This window comes from Oryctolagus cuniculus, chromosome 6, assembly GCF_051225735.1.
Source record: "Oryctolagus cuniculus isolate XC-2025 breed Fujian yellow rabbit chromosome 6, ASM5122573v1, whole genome shotgun sequence".
NCBI lineage: Eukaryota > Metazoa > Chordata > Mammalia > Lagomorpha > Leporidae > Oryctolagus > Oryctolagus cuniculus.
The window spans coordinates 2652896-2674091 of NC_142872.1; the positions used below are offsets into that span (position 1 = coordinate 2652896).

The 21196-nt window shown below is 48.8% G+C and overlaps 1 protein-coding gene across 1 annotated transcript; it reads left to right on the top strand.

The window, feature by feature from the left end:
• The first annotated feature begins 94 nt into the window (after positions 1–94).
• LOC100354396 (olfactory receptor 2G3) lies at positions 95–19725 on the top strand. The gene is made up of 5 exons (XM_089334733.1): positions 95–946; positions 1246–1464; positions 2394–2505; positions 5371–5465; positions 15245–19725. Exon 5 carries the CDS (start codon positions 18024–18026, stop codon positions 19050–19052), a length of 1029 nt encoding a protein of 342 aa, XP_089190859.1. The 5' UTR covers positions 95–946; positions 1246–1464; positions 2394–2505; positions 5371–5465; positions 15245–18023; the 3' UTR covers positions 19053–19725.
• Positions 19726–21196: the final 1471 nt, after the last annotated feature.

A 21196-nucleotide genomic window follows, 5' to 3' on the forward strand; every position in this document is an offset into this window, starting at 1 on the left:
GATGGGGAGCTTGCAAGGGATGCCACTGGAAAACTGGTGATGAGAAGGTCTGGGGAAGATGTGGACAGACCTCTCCTGACAGGCTGAAAATATGCAGATTCTATGTTGCGTGCTTTTAGCAATAGCATGAACAGCACAGTATACTCTGAGGATATCAGTCAGCTGCCTTCTCCAGCCACCCCGTCACACCCAGTAGGCTCACGACAGAGTGGCCCTGGCAATAGAGATGGAAGTTACACTGGGTTTCCGTTGTTGGAGGATGACTGGCTGTGGCCACTGTTGTGTGCACAATCTACTAGCAGCCCCTGCTCAGGCACCATTCCTCAGGGTGATCAGCCAACTACCAAGTGGGAGACTGGTTACATTGCACCACCTCATCATGGAAGGAAGTTCTTACTGGACAGACACTCTGGGGATGGATTTTCTTTGTCTTCAAAAAATGTTTCTGCCAGAACTCCTGAACGTGGACTTATGGAATGCTTATTGCTACAGTTTGGACGTTCCTCAAAGGCCAATGTGTTAAAGAAGCTTAGATCCTAGGGTGGCACAAAGGGAGGTAATGGGGGAAAATGGGAAATGGAGCCCTATAGGATGTCCTCAGGGCACAGCAGGCGTGCCCTCAGCAGTGGCGCTCACTCATGAGAGGGTTGCTGGGAAACCATGAGTCGGCACACCTACACCCTTTGCTTCCTGGCTTGCCTTGGGATCCTTCCTTTGCCTGTGCTCTGCTGATGCCACGTTCTACTCTCATCAGAGACCAGACAAGTGTGGCTACCTGAATTTAGACATGAACTCCTGGAACTATGAGGCTAATTAAACTTCTATAAAATTTGTCTGCCTCAGATTTCTCATGAAACTAAGGGAAAGCTGACTAAAACTTGCACACTTACCTACCATTTACATTATCCTACACAGCTTTGGTTCTGATCAAGACACGGACTTCAGAGTAAGTGAGCTGTGCCCCTGGACCCAGGCTGATGGAATTCATTCACTGTGCCCTCAGCATTTTGAAGTTGCTGACTTGTTAAAACAGAGCAGTAGCCTTTGGGAGACTGACCGGCAGCATCAGTTAGGTGGCAAAGCCTTGTGAAATGGAGATGATTCTCAGGACATTACTGTGCATGTTCTGGGTCCATGTTCAACACATGGCTTTTCTCACCTAGTGAGGATTCGGGGTTTGTAATCAAAAGGGTGGAAATGGGAGTGACCATGCGTACCACTCACTTTTGCTTCCTATCCCCACAGCCTTAATCTCTGCTGGCCTAAAGGTCTTCATTCCGAAGGGAGGAGTGTCTAGACCAGGAGACACCACAGAGATCCCGTTAAACTGGAAGCTAGGGCTGCCACCTGGTCACTCTGGGTTCCTGGCTTCTCTGGATAAACAGGTGAAGAAGGAAGTTCCAGTAGTGGTGGTGACAATTGATGACCAACAAGGAGAAGCAGGATGGCTTCTCCGCAATGGAGGTAAGGAAGAGTACACCGGGATGCTGAAGGTCTCTGCAGGTGTCTCTTGGTCTTACCAGGCCATATGATGAGGGTCAATCGAAAAACTACAATAACCCAGTTGTGGCAGGGCTGTGAATGCCCTGGGCCCAGCCAGGTGAACAACATGTGAGCTGAAGGGCTTGCAGGAGACACGGGATGTGGAGCGAGCCAGAGCCATGAAAGGAGGCAGGGGGTGATCCCAGCTACCACTGTCTGACCATGTGCAGAAATGAGGATGGTGGCTGATGCTTCTTTATTTTGTGATGCATTTTTGTGTGCATGTACATATGTGTTTGCATGTATATGTATATGCAGACTTAAACATGTGTATACTATGTAAGCATTTTATGTATTACATATACATGTGTGTATACATATGGGTTAAACTGATTTCTTCCCTCTTTTATCCCCTTATCATGTAACACAAGATGCATTAATTTTAAATCATAGTATTTAACTTACAGGATGTCATGGGCAGAATGAATATTTATTGGGAGATTCATTATGGCTTAAGGAGTTGTATATGAGTGCCAGTAGAAAAAGGTGGACTGCAGGAAGTTTGATGTGTCAGCTGGCGAGGCTGGGGTGCCGATGTTTGGTCAAATGCCAGTCTAGATGTTGCTGTGAAGGGATTTTTTTAGATGTGATCAGAAGACTTTTAGTAAAGCTTTTTACATCTTCATAACATTGCTGGGTCTTACCCAAGTGTTAAAGGCATCAATTGAAAAAAGATGGATGTTTTCCCAGAAAGAAAGAATTCTCTCCAAGACTGCAACTTAGAAAACCTGCTTGAGTTTCCAGAAAAAACGAGCTGTGAAATAAATTTATTTAGTCCCTATGGTTGTCTTTGTCTTATCAACTGATTGAGCTGTCCACATATGTTTTTTATTCTGTTTTCCCTACTGTAGAGCATGGAGCACATGGAGGCAAGAATTGAAGTAGGAAGTTATCGCTGTGGTTCCTTCAGAACACGCTGGCCTGGGAAAGAGTGGATAGAATCAGTGCACTGAGAACATGGAGGTAGCATAAGGGGTGCTGGGTGTCGGTTTGCAGTTCTTTCACCCTCTTCCCTAGCATTGGAGTCATTCTCCCAGCCTGGAACACCACGGATCACACTAACAGGCTTCTCTGGTAGCAGCTGCACTAAGGGGCAGGAGGGGTCCTTCCAGCTCTCTCCAGAAATACTCATGACACTCAGTGACCAAGTAAGACTGAGGCAAGGATGCAGGGACTTTAGTTTTTAGATTCATTTCTACATATTATTAAATGGGGTGGTGATTTGTAAGTTCCAAGTGTGCTGGACCCAAAGGTATGTGTCTGGCTTTTTTTTTTTTTATTTGACGGATAGAGTTAGACAGTGAGAGAGAGAGAGAGACAGAGAGAAAGGTCTTCCTTCTGTTGGTTCACCCCCCAAATGGCCACCACAGCCAGAGCTACACGGATCCGAAGTCAGGAGCCAGGTGCTTCTTCCTGGTCTCCCATGCGAGTGTAGCACCCAAACACTTGGGCCATCCTCCACTGCTTTCCCGGGCCACAGCAGAGAGCTGGACTGGAAGAGGAGCAACCGGGACTAGAACCTGGCGCCCATATGGGATGCCAGTGCTGCAGGTGGAGGATTAACCCAGTAAGCCAAGGTGCCGACCCTGTATCTGGCTTTTTAACAACAGTGATCCCAGTTGGCTGCTGTCGCTCCCCCTCTTCGTGGAGGAGCAACACAGGACCCTGCGCTGTTCTTCTGTCTGCTCGGCCCTCCCCGGGTTTGCTGCTGGTTCTTCCCGGGTTGGCTACTATCCCTTCCACCTCCGTGGAAGGGCAGTTCCCCCTGGCCACATTCCCCACTTCCGCAGGGGAGTGGCACACCGCCGGCCGGCTCTCTCGGGGGCTGCACAGGTGTTCCCCTTAGATGTTCCTTGTGCATGCCGTCTCTCTCCTCCTTTATAGTCCTCCTCCGCCAATCCTAACTCGGCTGCCCACACGCCGAACACGCTGCTCTCCTCCAATCAGGAGCAAGTCCTACAGTTTATTGGCTGAACTGGAGGCAGCTGTGCGGAAGCTGTTTTCTTCTCTCCCAGCGCCATATTGTGGGAGAGCAGATGCATAGAATAAGTCTTAATTCCAGTAACCTAGTCTAGTCCGAGTTGCTCCCCACAGCTGCTGTGTTGTGGACAGAGTGTGGAAGCCAAGGGTGAAAGTGGGAAATCAGATGCAAGATTCAGTGAGATGTGACAGCAGCCAGGAGAACAGCGCTGTCAAGCAGAGGGCCTCTCATCCTCACTCCCTGTAGTGCAGATGGGCTTGGAAAAGTTACACTGGGTACAAATGAAAGTTTTCTTTCTTGTTATTTTAGAGTCAGACAGAGAGAGAGGAAACACAAACACGTGCGTGCACACACACCACGCACACACACACACACACACACATCTGGTTCATATCTGTTGATTCAGTTCCTAAATGCCCACAGCAGCAGTTGGTGATGCGCCAGGCCAAAGTCAGAAATGGAAGCTCAATCTAGGTCTCACCTGGGTGGTAGGGACCCTTTTCAATTTGCACTTGTAGTCCACTTAGGAATTTCATGAAAATCTTGAGATAGATGTGAAATTCAGTATTTTGGGGCCAGTGCTGTGGTGTAGTGGGTTAAGCATTTGCCTGTGGCACCAGCATCCCATATGGGCACTGGTTTGTGTCCTGGCTGCTCCTCTTCCAGTCCAGCTCTCTGCTGTGGCCTGAGAAAACAGCAGAGGATGGCCCAAGTGCTTGGGGCCCTGCACCCATGTGGGAGACCTGGAAGAAGCTCCTGCCCCCTGGCTTTGAATCAGCTTAGCTCCTGCCATTGCAGTCATCTGGGGAGTGAACCAGCAGAAGGAAGACCTTTCTCTCTGTCTTTCCTTCTCTTGTTCTGTGTAACTCTGCCTCTCTAATAAATAAATAAAATCTTAAAAAAAGAAAGTTAGTATTTTTATTTTGATAAAGTAAATACAAACATTAAAATCACCAATTTGATCACTTTCATGTATGTATTTCAGTGGTGGTAATTAGAATCACTGAAGTAAGTAAAAATCAGTGCCATAAGTACAATCAGCATAGATAGATGGATGGACAGCTGGATGGGTGGATGTTTGGGTTGATGGACAAGTGGATGGGTGGGTACATGGATGGGTGAGTGGGTAGCTGGATGGGTGAGTGGATGGATGGGTGGGTGGGTGGATGAATGGGTAGATGGACGAATGGGTGGAAGGTTGGCTAGATGGATTCACAGGAGACCACAGATCTGTTCAGTGAGGTTCTGAGTGTTTCCAGAGTTGCTGTTGAAATTTTCTAGGCTAAAAAGAATTCTTTGTATGATGAAAATTATGACTGTAGGGATTCCAATGCCTTGCTGTCCTTGGCCATCTTGTGTTTAGCAAGCATTTCCTGGTGGGGCATGATATCCCAGAGGGCCACCCTGTGAGCTCCCTCTCGAGTGTATAAGCTGCCATGCTGGATTTAAGTGGACAATTTCATTAAAAATGTGGATGTTCTCTGGATTTCAAGAGAGGACCAGCATCCTCACCCACCTCGTATGTGCAGCCTCTCTGAGCCTCATATGGATTTAGTGCCAGTGTTTCCTGTATGTAATATGGAAGAATAGCTTCTAAATGCACTTCCTAGAATTCTTCTGGTTGGATTGGGATTCTGATCAAAAGAAAAAAAAAGAGTTTTGGATTGGAAAAACTTAGAGTTGATTCGACCACTATTTGGTTGTGATAACAGTTTTACTGCTTTAGGGACATCTTGCTGAGGTATTTGTAGCAGTTTAATTTGTGAGCCGTACATTATTGATTTAAACATCACTTTAAGGTTAAATAATATTTGAAAACCTTAAAGATGTTCATCATTTTTCTTCAGAGCATATGCAGATGAGCAAAGGTGGACCTGCGAGCGCAGAGCTCTGCAGTGAGTTGGCAGTCGCTCCGATGAGCATCACCCTGGAGACTGGAAAGGTAACTGGAGTGGGTTGCTGACGGACATGCTTCAGGGAGATGGGAAGTCGGAGTTGTGGTGGGCATGCGAGACAGGAGAGATGCTCCGAGGTGTTGTGGGGGACCGGACGGAGATGTTCCGGGGGTAAGGGAGACGCACCCCTGAAAGGCTTCGGAAGTGCCAGGGCCTCAGTGCATGGTGAGAACACTGGGATTTGTGGAAGCTCTGCCAGTTCTCTGGGCTGAGAGCACCGCCTTTAACACTGCTTCCCAAGAACAGTGCAGGCATTGTGCAAAACAGGGTGTAGCAAACAAGTCTTCCCCGTTACACAATGCTTATGCTTGTGGTGTCCTCAAAATTGAAGTTTTTTAGCCCAGCGCTAACTTGATTCACAGTTCAGTTTTGCTCTGGGTCCTTTCATTTTACCTCAGGCAAAGGGGAGAGTTCGTCCACAGCAGAGAAAACTCAGTGCCTCTTGCATGAGTGATGCCAGTGAGCCTGTGTCACAGGAAGGGTGGGCTGTGGCTCCACACTGGGCAGCTCAGGGAAACATTCCATGGAAGCCTGTATGCACTACAGAGTTTTTGAAGTGATTTTGAACCTTTTCTGGTACAGCCAGCAAAGAACTCGCTGCACATTGGTTAGAGGAAATGTGCTGAGGCCCACGCGGATGTCAGAGCATTTTATGATGGCTTCCCACAGCCCCCCATCCTCTGAAGCCAGAGAGCAGTATCCTTGGGTGCAGCCATAAGCACCGGCTTTGTCCACGCCAGCTTCTCTCGGTGGGCCTGACAGAGCTCATGTCCCCAGACCCAGAGGGACAAAGTGGTGTCCTGTCTGCCCGAGTCTCCACAGTCACATCTCCACCCTCACCCCTTTCTCAGAGCCACCCTCAGTCTCTAACAGCCTTCAGTCCCACCTGCCACTGGCTTCTCTGTGTGTTATGGTGGAACCTGCCCCCTCTCCTTCCTCAAGGAGAGCATTCAGGTATCAGATAGGTTTATCTGAATGAGGACTTGACCCAGCCCCAGGGGACACAGTTCCTGCTGCAGTCCTTCCTTGTCCCAGTGTTAAGTATCTAAAGGCTCCCCAAGGAACCAGTGCAGCCCAGGAAGCTCAGAGCCGTAAGCCAGAAAAGTGGTTTACCAGGGGAAAGCCCAGCACTGCAGACTGAGAGAGGACTTAGAGGGGTGGGCTGCGCCTGCCCTGTGTGTCCACCTGTAAGAGGGTGTGCATTTTGGTCTCTTGGAGCTTTGGGATGTGAACAGCAGGCTCAGATTCTGACCGGTGGTCTTGCATTGAGTGTGTTACCGCTGCGCTCAGCCTTACTCACTATTGGCAGTGATGGGGTGGGATAGCCCCTATTCACTGGGGAGGGAATTAAAGAGGTTCATGTGAGCAATGTCTTCAGAACATAACTTGGCTCCTAGTGAGCCCCTGATGTTTCTCAGTCTCCTGTGGACTTGGTTTGGGCTCTCATGTTCCCACAGCAAGTATGACTTCAGTTCCTGTGGCAGTGTGTCTCAGGTGCACCAGGAAACAGCCCCACATTGCACATGAATATCCTTAGTCCCAGGGCCACAGCACCACTTCCCAAGGCAAGTGAGGGGTCAGCGGTCACCCTGAGATCAGTGTCCAGCTCCTGAACCCCTGCATAGCTGGAAGTTGGTGGCAGCCCCTGTGGGCAGGACAAATGCAGCAGCAACAAGTGGCTGGCAAAGTTCATCTCTTGCTTACTTTATATTCCTCATATCTAGCATACAGACAGGAACATAGCATGTGTCCAAGAGAATGGATGGGTAGATTAGTTGCAATAATGTCCAGCAAGAAATAACTAAATAATAGTTTTAATCTAGTCTATAAAGAAGTACTTAAAATGTATTGTTAAAAAAGATGGGGAAATTACCTTCAGTAAGTTTATAATTGGATGGAACGGTCTGTAAAAATGAAATAGACTATACATACATCTACATAGAATAGAAAATACAGTGAAATAAATGACAAGGCCTTCATGTAAATTCTCACCCCTGTGTAAACACACATGTGTTTAGTGTACTTGCTTTTCTGTGTTGTGAGCTATGGTGTGTGTGGGGAGCAATCCGGACTAGACTAAGTTACTGGAATTAAGACTTGTTCTATGCATCTGCTCTCCCACAATATGGCGCTGGGAGAGAAGAAAACAGCTTCTGCATAGCTGCCTCCAGTTCAGCCAATAAACTGTAGGACTTGCTCCTGATTGGAGGAGAGCAGCGTGTTCGGCGTGTGGGCAGCCGAGTTAGGATTGGCGGAGGAGGACTATAAAGGAGGAGAGAGACGGCATGCACAAGGAACATCTAAGGGGAACATCTGAAGGAACACCTGTGCAGCCCCCGAGAGAGCCGGCCGGCGGTGTGCCGCTCCCCTGCGGAAGTGGGGAATGTGGCCAGGGGGAACTGCCCTTCCACGGAGGTGGAAGGGACAGTAGCCAACCCGGGAAGAACCAGCAGCAAACCCGGGGAGGGCCGAGCAGACGAAAGAACAGCGCAGGGTCCTGTGTCGTTCCTCCACGAAGAGGGGGAGCGACAGGTGTGGGCCCAGGTGTTGCTGCAGTGACCGTGCAGGTAGGGGTCTGTGGCACACATGCCGCTGTGTGTGCCGCCCCTGGACACGGTGCTGCTTCCCTGTGGCGTGTGCCTCGTTCTCTCTTAGGCTTCTTTTCTGTGCTTCCTCTGAACACCTCCAACACCACTGCCATGCTCGACAAATCCACACGCTTACTTAACAAACTTGCAGGAGAAAATGCTCGATATTAAGGACAAAGAGTTAGGCTGGGCATTACCGTCACTGTCTTTGAGTGCTAGTACTGTATAAATATAGAAGTGCATACGAGGGGTGAAGCAGTGTCCCTGGAAGGTGACTTTTCTCTAGAGTCTGAGGGGGTGTGTGGAGCTGTGGAGGCAGATTTGTGAGTGGACGCAGTGCCAAGCATGGCGGGAAGAACACTGAGGGTGGGCTGGCAGGGGCTGTGCGAGGCTGGGAAGCTTGTGAGTCCCTCGAAGCTGCTGACCTCACCTAGTGCCCTGTTTACCCAGTGCCCTCGCCCCACCACTGGGCAGGTTTCCCGTGGTCCTTTACCATCCCAGCAGTGTGAGAGACATTGAAGCCCAGCAGGATCCAGTACCACATCTGAAGCATGGAAGACCAGGGCTTGGCCCCAGGCCTTTTCTGTTGCCAGCGTCCTCGAGTTTTCATTACACCACAGGGCTCCACAAGTGCCACCAGAGAGGATGATGATGTCCTGGTGGCAGGACACTGATTATAGGTCCATTTTGATGACAAAAAACTTTTGCAAATGAGCTGAGACAAGCTGGAGGTTTAGAGAAAGACAAACACTTAAGGTGGACAAAGTTTGCTTTCAGTAACTAACTTCAGAGCAGAGACTCAGGCCGCACCTGCTTCTTCAAAGAGGCCAGGGCACAGCAGTGACTGTCGTTGTCACACAGCATGTGACTGCCCACTCAGGTGTGTCTTGGTGGTGGGAACATCACCCCAGCCCTGGTGTCAGTGTGTCACAGGGGCAGAGTCGACCTCCAGGAGAGCTACAGCACACTTGCATCTTCAGAGTTTGGAGATTTAAGCTCCAGAAAAAAGCTTAGTAAGCTTACTGAGGCCCCTCAGTTACTTACACTGAGTGCCCGTCTTCATTTCCCATGGTGCCACTGAATGAACAGCCTTTCCCTTTGTCCTCTCCCTTCTGGATGGAAGAATTTTCACATCTTGATTCTAGGAAAACATGTGAACATGGAGTAGTATACTTTCTATTTCACTTCACGATCAATGTGGAAAGAAAATAGCAATCTATATTCAGAGTGAATGAGTTCTATGAGATGAGGAAAAATACTGGAGGAGGGTGTTGGATGTCCACGTGTGACAGTCATTTCTAAGTGTCCTTGGTAACTAGCCGTAAGCAGAAGTATCACCAGGAGAATGATGCCCGGCCCTGCTTCTGCCTCTCCAATGTTCGGGGCATTGATTTCTCAACTGGTTATTTGCCCCTTTGTTAACTGTTTTTGTAAGTTACTGATTGCCACAAGTGCTGTTTGCCACAAATAGAAAGAAAATCAGAAAAAAAATAGCATTGAATTCATTGCCATTAGGAAATATGGATCCTACAGAAGCCACCAGAGAATCAAAGAAATGAGACTGGGATAAGGCCCATGAAAAAGCAAGGAACAGGAATTGTGGCATTGACATCAAAGAGCTGACTGCAGGCTTCGCAGGCTGGCGGCATTCTCTCGGGCCTCCCCAAGCTGCAGCCCTGGAGCACCCAGTAGTGGGGCTGGATGAAGCCTTGTGAGAGGAAGGCTGGGCGCAAGCAGAGTGGCCCCACTGCCAGACAGAGCCTTCCTCCCACCCCCAGTCCAGGCTGTGTGGGCATGTGCTCCAGTGACACAGCCTGCTGTTTCCCAAAGCTCCCCAAAGTGCTACAGACCCCTGAAAGTTCTGTGCTGAGGGCAGTGGAGGCCTTGTTCTGGCTCCGTATCAGTCCCTCATGGGCTTGGATGGTTGAAGCAGAGTTGTGTTTTGAGCAGGGAAGACTCAGAGAAGACAAAGCACCCACAAAATCCCCCGCTGTCTCCCAATGGCCCTGCTGCTTCGCGTTGGCAGGAACACCGCATTCTCCCCCATGTCTTAGCAGTCATCCACTTTCCGGCTGTGTTTTGATACTAGCAGACACCTTGACCAGTGTCCCAGCTTCAAGTTTGCTGGAATGGCTTCCCTTGAGTGGCTGTGCTGCTGCTGTGGTGCTAGTGCAAAGCGTCTGCTGATGTTTCCAGAATGAGTCCTCCTGCGCTGTGCAGCTCTGGATTTTCAGCAATGATTCCAAGTCCTCCCAACCTGCTCTGGTAGGAGCAGTGGCTGCCCAGGGTCTACAGGGCCTCCATGTTTGCAGACAGGCTTTTCAGAACACTTAAAAGTGGGGCCCCTGTGTTTCTTTTATTGCCCATGGGGATGGACATTTCTTCCATTAGCAAGCTCGCTTAGGAAGTGTGAATGACACCCAGGCGTGGGGTAGGCTCGCGGGGCTCCTGGAGCTTTTAGCCCAGCTGGGGTGGCCGTGGGCACCAGCAGCCAGATGTGTCACCTGTGAGTGGGGGCCTACACAGAGCAGCATGGCCTCCCTGTGAGCAGAGGTGAATTTCTCAACCCTGTGAGATTTTTGGCAGATGAAGAGGATTAGGAAACGTGATAAATACAGACTGGCATGTTTTAACAACTGGAATCAATGAGATAGGAACATCTTGATGGGACTAAATGTAGCCTTTTCAGAACAAAGGTTTCAAGGTGAGAAGAGGGAAAAGTGTGTTGTTGGCGGTGGCTAAGTGATGGGAAGGGGCTGCGCAAGCCTAAGAAGCATCGGGGAGCCCCTGGAGAAAATTTACTTCTCCCATTCTTCTTGGCTGGATGCTGTGGCAAAAGTGAGGGTAACACTTAGAGTGCAGCCAGTGAATGCATTATGAATTAATAGAACCTCTAGTGTAACAACAATCTGAGCATGACCAGCAAGTTAATGCAATTGCTCATGTAACACAGGTAAATTAGTGATGTTGCAAGCCAAGAAAAGTGAAGGTGATTTTTAAAAACAAGATGTGACATGATGCTTTTTCTTCCCAAATAATATCAAAACTATGTTGGCATATTTCATATAGGAAACAATTAAAATTTGAAGACTCTATATCCAGAGTTCACAAAAAATTTAAACCAAATATAAAGACAGTGTCAGGATCTGGCTATTGAAGGAGAATGGGAGACAGACATTTGTAAAATAAATTCCATTTCAGCATGTCACTCCATCCCAACTAGTGCCCCACATGACAAGCCCACAGATGCAAGGAACATGGGAATCAGAAAGACAAGCTTTGGGTCTTAGTCACAACTCTTCTTCTACTAGGCACAAATCTGCAGACTTATTTTGAACTCACCCTTTTTCCTTAATTTGATACAATAATTACATTTTAACAGAGGATATCTTCTTTCAGCTCAGAAATTATACACAATTATCATTGGCTATTCTGCAGCTCAAATGACATCTTGAGATTTAAGGTACACTGAATATTGAGGTGTTAACATCTGCTCATGTAACTTCATCTTTTTAAAAAGTTTATTTGTTTATTTGAAAGACAGAGTTATAGAGAGGCAGAGAGAGAGAGAGAGAGAGAGAGGCAGAGAGAGAGGCAGAGAGAGAGAGGTCTTTCATCTGCTGATTCACTCCCCAAATGGCTGCAATTGCCAGGCCAGGCCAAAGCCAGGAGCCAGGAGCTTCTTCAGGGTTTCTCACGTAGGTGCAGGGGTCCAAGGACTTGAGCCATTTTCCACTACTTTCCCAGGTGCATCAACAGGGAACTGGACCAGAAGTGGAGCCAGCTGGGACTGGAACCAATGCCCATGTGGGTTGCCAGTACTACAAGGGGAAGCTCTACTCACTATGCCACAGCACTGGCCCCCACATTACTGAGTGTAGAGAGTAAAGGAGACAAAGTTATCACAAGTCAGATTAAAGATGGTCTCGAGCTTCTAACTTGTGTAAATGGAAGATAGAGACAGGTTGGTTTTTGCTGGGAACACTGCAGCAAGAACAGGGTTTGACTTAAGCTCAGCGAGTTTGAGGTCCATCATGGACATAGCTGGCTACTGCAGGATGTAGGCTGGTCTTCAGGAGAGGGATCCACACACAGTCTAGATGTGACAAGAGGCTATGGGAATGGGGTCTGATGAATTTATGCAATGTGTAAAAGCTTAGGAACGAAAGGTGAGGTTGCAAAATGGACAGTAAATGTAGACATTTATCAGATAATAGTTTCTGGCTTCTGTTTCCCTTGTGAAGCAGAAAGTTCCGGAACAATCTCTGAGGGAGACCGAAGACCTCACGCTGGGGGAATGGGCACAGCCTTCTCCCTGATTGATCCCCATGGGGAGTCAGTCCCTTAGTTGACTGTCTGCTGGGGACACAGGTTTCCCCTAAGCGTGGGTAACCAAAAACAAACCCTAGCCTTTTCATGAGGCGGCCCATTTCTCCAATACCATTCTCAGGAAAGGCCAGAAACCTGAGTCTTGGCAGTTGCTGGTTTAAGCCAGGTGTCTCGTGTTTTGGAAGTTAGTTGGATACCAAGACACAAGCCTGAGAAAATGCTGGATCACTTGCTTTCCGGAGAGATGGAAAATGGGAATCCATTTAAGTGTTCTTGATAGTAAGTAAGAATTCAGTCTTTTTAGCCTTGAGTATCTCTGCATTTTGAATGGGTTTATGAAAGTTAATAAGTTCCTGTCACTGTTGAGTTTGCTGTTTAATTAAAGTAATGGTGACGTTTAGTGGCATCAAATAAGGGGACGGGGTAATTTTTGTCATTCTTTGTAAGTGCAAGTTAGAGCCATGCAGTTAGTTATTACAACTGATTCACACTTTAAAGTGAGAAATTCTTCACTAAGAACACGATAGGTAGTGATGGTAATGATCAAGGTGATGACTGTGGTGGAGAGAAGGATAGATACAAGGACACAACGGTCGGTCCAGTGGGGCAGCGACCTCAGCCTAGTGTTGACACTCATGTAGGAGAGCTGAAAGGAGTGTCCTGCGGCATCACACATGGTTGCACTTGGGGGCTCTGTGCCAGCAGACGGGGGAACAGAGCAAGTGCCACCAGAAGGGGGTGGGTGGTGAGTCAATGGCTGCATTTTACTGACTAGGATTAAAATGCTTTCCAGGTCCTTTCTTTCTTGACTGTTACCACTGTGAGGTGAAATTGTGGTGGCTCTGTATTGCTCAGGCTTTCGAGTCAGCAAGAATCAACACTGGTGCAGAAAGAAGGACTCTATCTCAACATCAGACAAGGCTGGCAACTTCCACCCAGGTCCTAAGACACCTCAGGAAACACTGGGGAGTCCAGAACCCCCATCTCACAGACACTGGGAGTCCATAACCACCCCTCTCACAGACACTGGGAGTCTATAACCACCCATGTCACAGACACGGGGAACCATAACCCCCATCTCAGACACGAGGAACCATAGCCACCCATGTCACAGACATGGGGAACCATACCACCCATGTCACAGACACGGGGACCCATAATCCCCATCTCAGACACAGAGAACCATAACCACCCATGTCACAGACATGGGAAACCATAACCCTCATCTCAGACATGGGGAACCATAACCACCCATGTCACAGACATGGGGAACCATACCACCCATGTCACAGACACGGGGAACCATAACCCTCATCTCAGACACGGGGAGCCATAACCACCCATGTCACAGACATGGGGAACCATAATCCTCCACCTCACAGACACAGAACTACAGCCACCCATGTCACAGACACGGGGAGTCCATAACCGCCCATCTCATAGATACAGGGAGTCCATGACCACCCATCTCACAGATACAGGGAACTATAACCACCCATGTCACAGACGCAGGGAACCATAACCCTCCACCTCACAGACACAGGGAACCATAGCCACCCATCTCACAGACACGGGGAGTCCTTAACCACCCATCTCACAGACACAGGGAACTATGGACACCCATGTCACAGACACAGGGAACCATAACCCTCCACCTCACAGACACGGAACTACAGCCACCCATGTCACAGACACGGGGAGTCCTTAACCACCCATCTCACAGACATGGGGAGTCCGTAACCACCCATCTGACAGATACAGGGAACCATAACCACCCATGTCACAGACACAGGGAACCATAACCACCCATCTCACAAACACTGGGAGTCCTTAACCACCCATATCACAGACACGGGGAGTCCATAACCACCCCTCTCACAGACACGGGTAGTCCTTAACCACCCATGTCACAGACATGGGGAACCATAACCCTCCACCTCACAGATACGGAATTATAGCCACCCATATCACAGACACGGGGAGTCCATAACCACCCATCTCACAGATACAGGGAGTCCATAACCACCCATCTCACAGATACAGGGAACCATAACCACCATCTTATATTTTCAACAATTGTCAGAGTAATCACGGAAGACTAGTGCACAGTAGAACAGACTGGAAAATGAAACCCTGCCTTAAATGGGATTTCTCCAGAGGGAGGCAATGGCCATGACTTCTCAGACTGTCCTGAGTGTTTTGCAGGCAGGAGGCTTGGGCGGTGCTGCAGGGTAGGATACTGGTGTCAGCCCGTGGATGGGAGCCAGGTGTGGCAAAGGCTCTTCTTGGACGTGGAGGCCTGGGGCAGCTGCTCCGCCCACTGCGGCTGCTGCCCAGGCAGCACCGAGGACTCTGAAGGGGCTGCTGCAGCTCACGCCCCTCTGGTCCCTCTCCTTCATGGGGCCTTTCTGTCCTAGGTTTCTCCCTTCTTGTTCTTCGGTGCTCTGGCAGGGTCTTCTTCAGGGTCTCTTGCATGACATTCTTGTAAGGGGGAGAGGGGACCCTAAAGTCAGCTCTCTCATCTTTGACTTGTATGCAGTGCTTTTCTACACCCGGCCTCCCCAACTCCCTCTGCCCATTCCCAGGGCATGGAGCTGCAGGGACCTTTTATTCTCAGCACGCTCTCAGGTGTAGACTCCACAGCTGTGCTGATTGCCTCGCTTTCTCCATGTACACGCACAGTCGGGGAGGGAGAGGGGCTCAGGCTCCGGGCTACTCCATCACATCTGGAGATTGGGCTTCCTGCCTTCCACGTTGCTGTTGTGGCCTTACTTGGGTCTCTGATGCCTGTGGTGCAGCTGGCTCCCAGCCGAGCAGGTCCCAACATTAGCCACTTCCTGTTTCCCCAGTGTCTGCTATCCAGAGGGACCCTGCAGCGATCTGAGCACAGAAACAGGGCACCGCAAATGCGTTCATCTCCTCGTCGGGCGCTTCCTGGTGTGTTAGTGAACATTTGACGTCACACACGTCCCTGATATCGGGAGACCCAGCCCCTCTGTGTCAGACCTCGGTCAGTGTCAGACAGCCACAGTGAATAACGGAAGTAGGTGGGGTGTGGGAGGGCCACAGAGAGGATCTCAGTGGCGGGGTGGGCTCTGGGTGCTGGTGATGAGGGCCTGTGGAGCGGTTGCCTGAGCGAGGGAGGGAGGATGGTCAGCACACAGCCAGCTCTCGGTGAGGCTGAGGGCGAGGTGTGTGTGTGCAAGCGGGCACCCAGGAGGGTGCCGGGAGCACAAGAGCCAAGATGCTGGTGTCCGGCTGGCTGCACGGGGCTTCTTGTGAAGGGGAATTAGAGGCCAAGGCCACTCGTTTTTGACTCAGACTATTATTTACCTTTGTTCTCTTGTCACTTTTTTTAATTTGACAGATAGAGTTAGACAGTGAGAGAGAGAGACAGAGAGAAAGGTCTTCCTTCTGTTGGTTCACCCCCCAAATGGCCGCCACAGCCAGAGCTGTGCCAATCCAAAGCCAGGAGCCAGGTGCTTCTTCCTGGTCTCCCACTCAGGTGCAGGCGTCCAAGCACTTGGGCCATCCTCTACTGCCTTCCTGGGCCACAGCAGAGAGCTGGACTGGAAGAGGAGCAGCCAGGACTAGAACTGGTACCCACATGGGATACCGGTGCCACAGGCAAAGGATTAACCAAGTGAGCCATGGTGCCGACCCCCGTCATTTATTCCAATCAAGTCTATGCAGTCAGATTAAGATGTTTCTAGTCAGTCTCATTCAAAACCATTCATAGTTTTGCTTTCTTAATGTGAATTTCCAAGTCCTTCGCAAGCTAAACTATAGTTCTCACTGTGCAATGTGCATTTTTCCCCTTCACACACACACACACAGTCACATATATTTACATGCACACATGTGCACAATCACATAATCACACATGCACACACGCCCACAATCATATGCATCCGCACACACATGCACACGCACATGCACACGTGCACAAACCCACACACACAATCACATGCACACAATCACAATGCACATGCACACACAGTCACACACACACGTCATTGTCATGTTCGGAAAACACGAGAAGTCCCTCTCTGAGGTTCCTCACCCTCCTTGGCCCTCCCTGAACCCTGTTCTGTTTGTCGTTAATTTGTGTGTTTGTGGCTGTTTACTGGCCACTTCTGTAACTGTGCGTGTGATAAGCTTGCATTAATGCTGGTTTTTGGTCTGTTTTTCATTCCTGTTGTCGCGTATTCTGTAGTGTCTCAGGCACAGGGACAAACAGAAGCAGAGCTCCCTCCCCAGAGAGGCAGGGAGCCGCAGGCCCCACAGGGACTGCCACCCTCCTCCCCCTGCTGTGCCGGCTGATGGGAGGCCAGTTTTGAATTGGGAATCTGGGTAAATGAGACAAGGTTTTGAGAGCGGGCATTGTGCTCCCTCATTCCCAGTCCCCAGTGCTAACAGCAGGGAAGAGGTCAGCGTGCAGCCTCAGTCTGCTTCCCTCTCCACAGAGAATTGCGTTAATTTTCTTATTTTCATTTGATTGCTTTTCTTCTGTCATTCTTTAATGTCACTGTTGGTGGTTCTTGTCTATTCATGCACAAACCCAGCCGACAACATAACTCCCTGCCGTCCTTGTCTAAGCTGTCCACCTTCCTGCCAACACCAGAGCAGGGACAGGAAACGCCCCTCTGCTGTGCCCTGGGTGCCTGCGTGGCCCATGGCTCTCTGCTTGGCAAAGCCAGGCTTCTGCTTCACTCAGTATGTCACGGTTTGCCTCAGACGCTGTCTCCAGGGCACACCTTCCACACTAACCTTCCTGATCTCACAGAGACAAGAGGACCATCCACGTGGCCCACACAGCCTCCTCTCACTTCTGTTTGTGATTCCACTTGTGCTTTTGTCATGTTGAAAGTTAAGGAGTTTTGATAGATTTACCTGAGTTCTTTTAAATGAATTATATATTTATAAGAAACTATTTTAATTTCTTTATTAATACTGTAGGCTCTTTGGAGTATGATTTATTTTTCTGGTTTGTATAAATAATAAATAATATTTTAAAATGAGAGTTTTTTGCTGTTTAATCATTTAAGAGAACTTGTATGAGGTAATTTGAAATATCATATATTTTAGTTCCACAAGCACATCTATATTTTCTACCTATTATAATGTTCTCCTATATATAAAAAATCATATACTCCCTTTCATACAAATGTCAGTCATTTTTAAAGGTATTGTTTTAATTAATTAATTTCATCAATAAAAGCTTCCCCATCTCTATATTTGAAAATAATATCATTTTGCAAATCTAAGCACTTACTTTGGTCAGCTTTCAAACATCCCTTTTAAATTTTTATCACTCATTTGTGCCTGCCAGACCTCAATATTGCATTTTGCATACAGGATTTCCTCAACAGTTTACCACAAGATGCTGCCCACTTCTTTATCTTGAGAGCAATTAACTTATTTTCAGAGTCGGTGTTGGCACATTTTTGGATACGCTTGGGAATACCCACTTTTATCAGCTTTGACAGTCAGTCCCCAGAGAACTCCAACGTTGGAAGTGCTCATGGTTTTCAAAGAGGAGTCTCGGACGTGTCTTCTGAGTCAGCATCAGGGGCCGGGCCGGCAGCCTCCGTGGTCCTCTCAGCTCTCGCACTCTGTCACTCTAGAATGAAGGATGCCAAGCACACCTGTTCTGTTCCTCTCTTAGCAGGTGCCACTTCCTTTGGAGGGATGGGATGGGCCAACGAGAGTGCCCTGGTGGGTTTCATCCTCTTAGGCTTCTCGGATCACCCTCACCTGGAGGCTGTGCTTTTTGTATTTGTCCTGTTCTTCTACTTGCTAACCCTTGTGGGGAACTTCACCATCATTGTTGTCTCCTACTTGGATCCCCCTCTGCATACCCCGATGTACTTCTTCCTCGGCAACCTCTCTGTCCTGGATCTCTGCTTCACCAGCAGCCTTGCCCCTCAGACCTTAGTCAACCTGCGAGGACCAGAGAAGACCATCACTCACAGCGGCTGTGTGGTGCAGCTCTACGTTTCTCTGGCCCTGGGCTCCACCGAATGCGTCCTCTTGGCAGTGATGGCCTTGGATCGCTACATCGCCATATGCAGACCCCTGCACTATGTTGTCATCATGAGCCCACGCATATGCTGGCAGCTGGCCTGCGCCTCCTGGCTCAGTGGCTTGGCCAATGCCCTGGTCCACGCCACCCTTGCCTTGCAGTTGCCTCTCTGTGGCAGCCACAGGCTGGACCATTTCATCTGTGAAGTCCCAGCTCTCCTCAAGCTGGCCTGTGTGGACACCACCATCAACGAGCTGGTGCTCCTGGGGGTGAGCGTCCTGTTCCTCGTACTCCCGCCGGCATTCATCCTCATCTCCTATGGCTTCGTCACCCAGGCTGTGCTGAGGATCAGGTCAGTGGAGGCGAGGCACAAAGCCTTCAGCACATGCTCCTCCCACCTGGCGGTGGTGGTCATCTTCTACGGCACCATAATCTACATGTACCTGCAACCCAGCCACAGTTACGCCCAGGACCAAGGCAAGTTCATCTCTCTCTTCTACACCATGGTCACCCCCACCTTGAATCCCATCATCTACACGTTGAGGAACAAGGACATTAAAGAGGCACTAAAGAGACTTTTTTCCGGACAGCTGTGCACCACATGGAGGTGGTGCTCCAGGCACTGGTTGTGAGCCCTGTGACCCAGCGTTGTCTTGGTCACACTCAGAGTTCCAAACACCATGCCCGTGCAGTTGCCATCCCTTCATTTCATCCTGTAACCAAGGAAGGTGTGCTATTTAACCAGGAGCTCAGGCCTCAGGGAAGAGATCTCTGCATGGGTGTAACCTGGGAGCCTCACCTCAACGTTCAGACTTTATTTTTTAAAAGACTTATTTGAAAGAGTTACAGGGAGGGGGAGAGACAGAGAGAGATTTTCCACCTGCTGGTTCATTCCACAGATGGCCATAACAACTAGGGCAGGGCCAGGTTGAAGCCAGAGGCCAGGAGCTTCATCTGGGTCTCCCATGTGGGTGCAGGGGCCCAAGTATGTGGGTCATCTTCCACTGCTTTCCCAGGTGGGCTAACAGGGAGCTGGATTGGAAGTGCAGCAGTCAAGACATGAACTGGTGCCCATGTGGGATGCTGGCATCACAGGCAGCAGCTTTACTTGCTACACCACAATGCTGGTCCCAAACTTTATTTCTGATACTTATTCCCAGAAATTCAAACAATTAAATGTTACATATCTAACAGTGGTTTCTCAGTTATGAGGTTTTTAATAATTTGAGTGAAATGTTTAGTTTTTGGCCAAAGACTTTTTATTTACTTCATAATGTCACACATTAAAGTTGCATGTTACAAAATGACAGATTTCTACATGTGCTTCCTCTGTCAGGCAGAAAATTTGTCCCAGTGCCTGGATAGGAGGGATATCATATTAACTGTTCTTCTCCATAGATTGTTTCTTATTTAAAAATATATTTTCAGAATTCAAAGATGGGTGGAAGAGATGAAATACTCAAAGCATCATTTTTTTTTTTTTTACAGCTTAGCTCATTTCCTTTAGGGGTCTGAAGGTTACTCTGTGCATTGTGGATATGTGCCTTTGGAAAGTGGGTCAATAACTTTGCTCTAAACCTCTTCATTCATTAGATCAATAGAATTATTGGACTTCAAGACACATGATTTCCCTTTTTTTGGAAAACAGCCTTATTGAGGTGTAGTTGCTAGGCAAGAGGCATAACATTTAGTGCAGGCAGTTTGCTGAGTCATGACACGTGCACACACAGGGGAAGATGACGGCCACGACAGTGGAACGTCCATCACCTTAGACACCTCGCTGCACCTCCTTTTTGCTGTTGTACTGTGAGAACACAGCACGAGACAGCTTTCCAGGTGCATGGGACAGCGCTCCTGCAGGCACTGCGCTGTAAGAGCTCCTGACCTACTCTCTCACATAACTGAAATGCATGCTGGAGGAAAGCTCCCTGTCTCTTGTCTCCCCTCCCTAGCACCACCACTGTCTACTTCTGTGACTGTGGGGCTTCAGGTACTGCAAGCCAGCGGAACGTTGCACTTTTCCCTTTTCATACGAGTAGAAGCGTGCTTCTCTTCCCAGCTTAGTTCATTTACTGACAGGTTCTGCAGGGGCAGGCATCTATCACAATGACATAGGATTTCTTTCTTTTTGAAAGGCTGAAAACTATTTCTTTATAGCAGCATACCATGTCTTTATTTCATTTCCTTCCCCCTTTCCCCTTCCCTTCCTCTCTCTTTCCCTCCCTCCCTCCCTTCCTAACTTCCTTCCTATGTGTATTATGTGTCCCCATTTACTTATTGGAGAGACAGAGAGAGCTCCCATTCTCCAGCCCATTCTCCAGATGCTTGCAAAGGCTATAGTGCTGAATTCAGGAGCCTGGACCTCAACCCAGGAGCCTAGAACTCAATCCTATGTGGGTGGCAGGAACCCAATCACACAAGCCATGACCAGGCATGACCACACATTCCAGTATGGGTATGGGAATCCCATGAACAGCTCTGTCACTGCACAAACACCTGCTCCTGCTTCGTGTATTCAAATGCTGCGTTGTTGTGTGCATAGGCATTTACCATTACATGCTCTTCTAGAATTGGCCTTTTTGTCATTATAAAATGATATTTGTCTCTTTTGCTGTTTTTGACTTAAAGTCTGTCTAGTCTGGAGTAAGTAGAGCTACCCCTGCTCTTCTGCTTCCTCTTTATATGACATATGTGTTCTGTCTCTTTGCTTTCAATCCGCATGCATCCTCACCGGTGATGTGAATCTGTTGTGTGCAGCATACCCTGTGTCTTCCTT

Bases quoted from the DNA above. Each gene is read 5' to 3' on its own strand.
- LOC100354396 (XM_089334733.1), top strand. From the start codon at position 18,024: ATGAAGGATGCCAAGCACACCTGTTCTGTTCCTCTCTTAGCAGGTGCC.